At 42.4% G+C, this 7,742-nt stretch overlaps 1 protein-coding gene across 1 annotated transcript; it reads left to right on the top strand.

Annotated features, from left to right (window-relative positions):
- The first annotated feature begins 275 nt into the window (after positions 1-275).
- On the top strand, positions 276-5,035 carry LOC135648871 (serine carboxypeptidase-like 35). The gene is made up of 8 exons (XM_065166850.1): positions 276-626; positions 2,200-2,307; positions 2,393-2,581; positions 2,666-2,754; positions 3,395-3,694; positions 3,785-3,930; positions 4,398-4,490; positions 4,597-5,035. The coding sequence occupies exons 1-8, from the start codon at positions 389-391 to the stop codon at positions 4,877-4,879; spliced, it is 1,446 nt and encodes a 481-aa protein (XP_065022922.1). The 5' UTR covers positions 276-388; the 3' UTR covers positions 4,880-5,035.
- The last annotated feature ends 2,707 nt before the right edge of the window (positions 5,036-7,742 follow it).

The following is a 7,742-nucleotide window of genomic DNA, read 5'->3' as shown; positions in this document are numbered from 1 at the left end:
CAGAGGGTTGTACCCACCCCAGTTTAGTGGGACCCACTCGACGAATCAATACATATTTAACCTTGGCAATAGCGCCAAACCCATTTAATTGTGTGCTTTTGTCTTGTACTTGGGTTTTTGTGTCTATCTAAACACACAACACTCACTCGGAAACATATTCTTAACCCTCTCATCATTGAGGGGTCAAACGCTTCCATCCACCCACCCGACCAAACAAAACAATGGAATCATTACATTGTTCTCTCTCACTCTCGCTCTCTCTCTCTCTACTTTCTCACCCTCCCTCCGTCCCCTCTGGTTTTATATACCCCTCAGGACTCTCTCCGATACACAGCACACAGAGAGAGAGAGAGAGAGAGAGAGAGAGAGAGAGAGAGAGATCTCCGTCATGTCGGTTCTTGTGGCTGCATCGTCTCTTCTGCTAATGGCCATGGCCATGGGCGCAGCTCGGGGTTCGTCGCGGCGCGAGGCCGATAGGGTGGGGGCGCTCCCCGGCCAGCCAGCGGTGGAGTTCAGGCACTACGCCGGGTACGTAAGGGTAAGCGACGACAAGGCGCTCTTCTTCTGGTTCTTCGAGGCCAAACGACGGCCGGAGGAGAAGCCTCTCGTGCTCTGGCTCAATGGAGGTTGGTTCAGCTCCTTCCCCTCCTCTCTTTTCCTTCCTCTCTTTCATACCCACAAACTTTGATCTGCATCTGTGCCTTCAAATGAACAAAACGAGCTTCCATAGACATAACTTTCTGCCTTTTTCTTTTCCATACATACAAATAGACCAGAGAGGAATCGTATAAGACATTGCTGTCGTACCATCCTATTTTTGACTTCTGATGCACATACCACGCTGTCCAAGGGGCAACAGGGATGTGAGATGCTCAAGGACTGTTTGATATTGTCATCTTCTTCTGTAATCTCTGTTGTCAAGGAACAATATTCCAAAGGAGAGGCATGAGACGTGCTTGACAGTCGTGGTTTCTGCTCCCAGTTTTTGCAGAAACACTGAAACAGCATGTGTTTGGTAAGTTTCTCTGACAGCAGAAATCCCTTTCAAAAGCAAAAGCTAAAGCAGCGACCCGTGACTAAGGCACTGCGGAAATGAGAGTCTCGAGGCCTCTCTAACAAACAATTCTCTCTTCTTCAAGGTTAGAAAGCAGAATAAATTTATGACTATCAAACTCATTCTTTAGCTTAAAAACGTATTCACCAGAACATCATATTGTCTTTTACTGCTGTAGTAGATACTGCGGACATGGCGTCCGTTCTTGCTTCACATAGACCCCTTTTTTTTCTTTACTCCAATAAATGGTGACTCTGGATCACCTCCTCCTTCCTCTGATGTGCACATGCTTTCCATAAAAGTTTACGCTAGAAACTGATAGCAAAGAGAATAAAGAGTGTCTCATTCTTTCATCTTTCAGTAAAGTCACGAAAAAATAATACCGCTGATGTTAGGATGGCGATGCAGAGACACATTAAAAGTGATCTCTTCTGTCAAAGAACAAGTGTTAAAAGAGAATTGCAATGATCGCAGAAACAGCCATCATCACAAACATTCTTCTTTCTGAAACGAACCTGTCGAAGCATGAGTGAGAGACATGTGGGAAGCTTTAAAGGATGATGAGAGTATCATTATATGCTCTGTTAGCTTTATTTTAGTTTTATGCGATGATAATTACTTCAACAAAATGAGTTGATAGCGGTTGAAATATGAGGATAAGACATGTTATTTTTTGAGCTTCAAGAATGTTGTAGCTCAGGAAATTACCATGATGTCCATGGAGAGACCACCCTCCTTAGCCTGCAAATAATGTCGGGAGCCTGCAGTCGTACCAAATATAGCATCTTCATGGCTGTCCTTGGCAGCTACTACGCATGTGCTTGGTATTGAAGATGCGGAGTACAAAATTCTTACCTGTCATTCCATCTCTCCCTACAGCAAATTGTTTTCCACTGTAAGTTGGACAGGATGCTTGTCTTCAATGATGACTCAATGATCACTCTCATCCTCCTATCCCTTCCCTCCCAGAATAGTACTGCTACTACTGCTACTACAACCAAGATGGATGTTCTTGTTGAAGCAGAGTAATGAACATGTATATGACATCATGCATATATGTCAAACCGGCAGTATGCTTGTATGATCTCTCTTTGTTCTCTAGTTTTCCTTTTTGACCGATGGAACCTTGCTGCAATGTGTTGCAGGACCCGGATGCTCTTCCATTGCTTATGGAGCTGCACAAGAGTTAGGGCCATTCTTGGTCAAAAGCAATTCTCCCAACCTCACTCTCAATCCCTACTCCTGGAACAACGGCAAGTGCTGCTGCTGTTCTCCCATCTGCTGATCTTTTGTCTTTCTTTCTTTTTTCTAGCATTTAATGACATTTACTTCTTATAGTTGCAAATCTTTTGTTCCTCGAATCGCCGGTCGGGGTAGGATTCTCCTACACCAATAGATCACTAGATTTGGAGGAGCTCGGCGATCGAACCACAGCCCAAGACTCCCATACCTTTCTCTTGAACTGGTTCAAGAGGTTCCCTGAGTTCAAGCACCATGACTTGTACATTGCTGGAGAAAGCTACGCAGGTAGAATGACACTCTTCTGGTCTGAGCTTTTCCTGTTTTGTGCTGCCACGGTGAACTCTAAAATTACGTTCTACAATCTCGTAGGTCACTATGTTCCCCAGCTTGCAGAGCTCATCTATGAAGGAAACAAGAAAGCTAGCAAGGATTCATTTATTAATCTTAGAGGTTTCATGGTAAGGGAAGATCATCATGTAACCATCACCTGCACACATTGGCTTCAGTGTTATTAATTCTCCAAGTACCGCCCCAAATAAATAAGATGAAATAAACAAAGCTGGCTGGTGCTTGGTAATCAAAACTTAGCCCTCTATAAATATACAGCCAGTGAGTTGTAAGAATTAAAGATGGCCTTCTGTCAGCTAGTTGAGTTTTGTGACATAACTTGAGGCTTTTTTTGGTCTTTGCAAAGTTAAACAGCATGCTTTGGCTTTCCCTTTATCCAGTTTCAGCAGTAAAGTTGCCAAACTTATTAAAAGGGAAGATAACAAAGCAGACAGTAAGAAGGTAGGAAGATTCATAAATGTTCCCCTATGTTTTTTGTTGCTATCTTTAATGGATCTGCAAACGGCCATATCTGTAGATGTTAGACTGAGACTGCACTTTGCTGCGAAGCATTTCTATTATAGACTTTTCTACTCTGTAAACTGATAACATCATACACCAGTTGTAGGCAAGATTAATGCATTTTAATTGATCGTATAGACCCATTACACACTAATAATGTGCCTTCTGATTGCAATAATCGAGGGAAAACTAACTTCTTACACTTACTTTGGATTTGGACTTTTGATCAGATAACAAATGCTGTTGCAGATTGGGAATGCAGTGCTTAACGATGCGACGGACCAGCTGGGAATGGTGGAGTATGCCTGGAGCCACGCCATAATCTCCGACGAGCTCTACTCCACCGTGCGTAAAGAATGCGACTCCTTCAAGGAAGAAGGGGAAGGCGGGCGGGCGAGCAAAGCATGCTCGCCGGCCGTCAGAGCTTTCTTACAGGCCTACAATGATATCGATATCTACAGCATCTACTCCCCGATCTGCCTCTCGTCGCTCACCAAATCTTCTCCCTCGCGCAAGCTCGTCGCAGCCCCCAAGTTCTTCTCTCAGCATGTCAGTTTCTTAGCCCCATTTTATGGAGTGGGAGTAGATAATGTCAGTGCATCTAGCATTTCTCATTGTTGTCGTGTTTAAATAATTCAGGAGATATGGCATGACATGAGAAAGATGCCGACAGGGTATGATCCATGCACCGAAGACTACGTGGAGAAATACTTCAACAGGAAGGATGTGCAAAGGGCACTGCACGCCAACGTCACACGTCTCTCTTACCCCTACTCCCCTTGCAGGTTCTGATCATCATTTCCTCCCTCTGCTTTTATTTTCTTTACGGATAATAAATTTAGGAGACAGTCCTCCGATTTCAACATCATAAAGTAAGATTGATACATTCATATCTCTGCACATCATATTCAATTATGAAGCTCGATCGGAGCCTCCTGCATTTACTACATTCTCTCTGTTTCCTACTTTGTTCTCATTTATAAACGTCGAGAAAGCACTTGAACACTCCTACATTAATAATTTTTTTTCCTTTGTCTCACTACTGATTTCCTATTTGTTTCTCTTGATTCTCCATCCACTAACTGTTCTACTATTCAGCTTTTACTGTCTGATGGTATCAATCAATCACATTAATTGGACCTGCATCAGTGAAGCTGTACAAGTGAAAATAACAGAATCGAAATCATTAAATTTTTTATCCTCTGCAATCAGATCTATGTGCTAACACAGAATGGGTGTCTTCTTGCTACAGCGAATTGATACACAACTGGAATGACTCTCCATCCACCGTACTCCCCATCCTGATGAAGCTGATGAAAGCAGGCCTTCGAGTTTGGGTCTACAGGTAGAAGTAACAAAGCAAACTTCTGTACGTAGAACTTGGCAATCTTAATACTTCAACATGCAGCTGACCAACTCGCGTCGGTTTCACTGTTGTTACATGTCGACAGTGGCGACACCGACGGCAGGGTGCCGGTGACGTCGACGAGGTACAGCATCAACGAGATGAGGCTTCGGCCAAAGGGAGAGGAAAGGAAGCGTTGGGGGGGCTGGAGGGCTTGGTACCACAAGGGGCAGGTGGCTGGGTGGGTGGTGGAGTACGAAGAGGGGCTGACATTGGCCACCGTGAGGGGCGCCGGCCACCAGGTGCCTGTCTTCGCCCCCGACCGCGCCCTCTCCCTGCTCTCCCACTTTCTTGGAGGCCAACCGCTACCATCCTCGCGCTCCCCGTAGCTCACGTTTGCACCAAATAAAATGCCTTCTCCTCCACCATTGCTGAATCAAGCTGGTCTTCTTCTTCTTGAGTGTGTGCTTGCACTCCAATGGTACAAAGAACTCATCAGTCAAATTAATATCTGCAAGAATAGTCTTAACTCGGATGTTTCCTGTCGCACTCGTTTCAAACCTGAGATTTTCCTGTGCCGTTTACCCTGAGGAAGGCGACAGTGGTCAAGCTTCCTCAATTCAAGTTACCATCAATCCGTGTTATTTCTGCACATCTTTCTCTTCTTCCACTCGTGTTCTTCGTGGATTCTTATATCTCTCTCCTATCTGCCACTCCATCAAATTCAAAGATTAGTGACAGTAGCATGATCATAATTGTTCCTATCGAGCCATACGATCGTTTAATCCTTCTACGCGTTCAAGTGAGGATTGGCTATGTGTTTCATACGTGAGTGAAATACTGGATTGGTGCATAAGTAAGTAGCTTCGACATTATCACAATATATTGTAGGAGTAGAGGTGAAATTGATGTCAAAGTTCCTTGAGTAGATTCGTGATCCAATTGAGTTATGTAGCAGCGGTTGCAATTGTACGGTATTCAGCTTTATTTGTAGATCGTGCAACTGTCTTTTGCTTTTTAGAACTCCAACCGATTGGATTAGCTCCAAGGAAGATAATATACCTCGAAATGGATGTTCTGTCATCAAAATTTCCTACCCAATCAACATCAACAAAGGCATGAAGATGAATGGGGGAGCGTTTACGGAAAAAGATGTCATGATTGAGAGTCCCGTGAAGATATCACAATATTTGTTTGGCTGTAGACCAATGTACAGTAGATGACCGATGCATGAATTGTGATAATTTATTGACTGCAAATAAAATATCTGGATGGGTGAGAGATAAGTATTGTAAGGAGCCAAAAACTTGTCGATGTTGAGTTGGGTCCATGGTAGGGCTTCCATCATAAAGTTTGAGTGACTCCCTATTAGACAGGGGAGTTGTAACCGCTTTTGCGTCCTGCATGTTCGTCTTTGATAATAGATCTTGAATATACCTTCTTTGTGATAGGAAAAGTCCTAAAGACGTGTATGTTGCTTCCACTCCCAAAAAGTAGCTCAAGGGTCCTAGATCTTTGAGAGAGAAACGATCTACCAAATGCCTAAGGAATGCTTTGATTTCTAGAGGATTGTTGCCAATAACAATAATATCATCCACATATACCAAAAGATATATTGTATTGCTACTTTGGTGAAGGAGAAATAGCGAGGTATCTGACTTGGAGTTGATGAAGCCATTTGATATAAAAAACAAGCCAAGTTTGATATATCAAGCTCTTGGAGCTTGACGAAGTCCATAAATAGTTTTTTGCAGTTTATAAATATGCTTTGGATATTGAGGGTGGATGAAGCTAGGAGGTTGCTACATGAAGACATCTTTAGTTAGAGTCTCCTAAAAAGACATTGTTAACATCGAGTTATCGTAAAAGCCAGCCTTTTAAGATAGTTAAATTCAGAATAATTTTGATTGTTATAGGTTTAACAACAGGACTAAATGTCTCTATAAAGTCAACACCAGGATGTTGATGAAACCCTTTAGCTACTAGACGCACTTTATATCTGGCAATGGATCCATTTGGGTTTTGCTTAATTTGAAAGACTCACTTACACCCAATGATATTTTGTATGGGATGAGAAGGTAGAAGAGTCCATGTAGAATTATGGAGGAGAGCATCATATTCTTCACACATAGGTTTACGCTAATATGGAGATTTTTAGGCTTGAGTAATTGTGGTAGGTTCATTAATCTCTAACAAAGATTTGTGATAGTATGTAGGTCAAGGACTTGTTATGGTTTAAAGATACCACTTTTAGAGCATATTATCATTGGATGTATAGGTTATGTTGTAGGTATGGGTGGTAGAGACGTATTGACACGGATTGGAGGTACTTTAGTGTCACTAGTCCCAGAAGATGATAAAGGTAGTGGTTGTGTTTTCGAGGGCATTGCGTCAACAATAGTAGGAGAACCTTGTGAAGGAAGAGGGGCAATGGAGGGGATGAGGGGTTGCTGAACTGGGGGAAGAAGAGAGTGTGAATCTTAAGGAGAAGGACTGGATGGTGTTGTGGGAGACTCTTGTGATAAGATTGGCAGTGTACTCCAATAATGTATAAGTGGTGGTGCAGAGCGCACAATAGGAGACTCCGGGTTTTGAAATAGAAAGGTAGACTCCACAAAAATAACATGACGTGATATAAAGACTTTCTGAGTTTGAGGTTCGTAGCATCGAAAGACATTATGTTCAAGAGAGTATTTGATAAAAATGTAAGGCTTAGATCTGGATGTTATCTTATGTGAGGCATAGTGATATAGCCATGAATAACATAAACAACCAAATACTTTGAGTTTTTGAAGGTTTGAAGATTTATAAAATAGTTTTTCAAATGGTGACTAGTAATGAAGGACTATAGTGAGTATACGATTGATGAGGTAGATGGTAGTTTGAAAGTCTACAGACTAAAGGGTTATTGGCATGGAGGCTTGATGGAGGAGTATAAGACCAGTTTCAATTATATATCGATATTTGCGTTCAGTAGAACCAACTAGTTGAGGAGTATGTGAGAGTAACTTGAGGTATTGTATACCACAAGCTGAGAGATATGATGTGATGGCTTGATTTTCACCGTCGCCATCAGAGTAAACTATTTTGGTTGTAGACTGAAAGAAGTTCTTAATCAACCTTCAAAAGTTAGAAAATACTATTGAGACTTCAAATTTATGGTGGAGAGGGTATAATTATATGATGGATGCAGCTAGTCTCATAGCTGCTCATGTAGGGACACTAGGGATATAGTACAGGTGCTCATTGGAG

Source organism: Musa acuminata, chromosome BXJ3-9, assembly GCF_036884655.1.
Source record: "Musa acuminata AAA Group cultivar baxijiao chromosome BXJ3-9, Cavendish_Baxijiao_AAA, whole genome shotgun sequence".
Taxonomy (NCBI): Eukaryota; Viridiplantae; Streptophyta; class Magnoliopsida; order Zingiberales; family Musaceae; genus Musa; species Musa acuminata.
The sequence above is the reverse complement of the archived record's forward strand: the minus strand, read 5'-3'. Positions and strand labels throughout refer to the sequence as shown.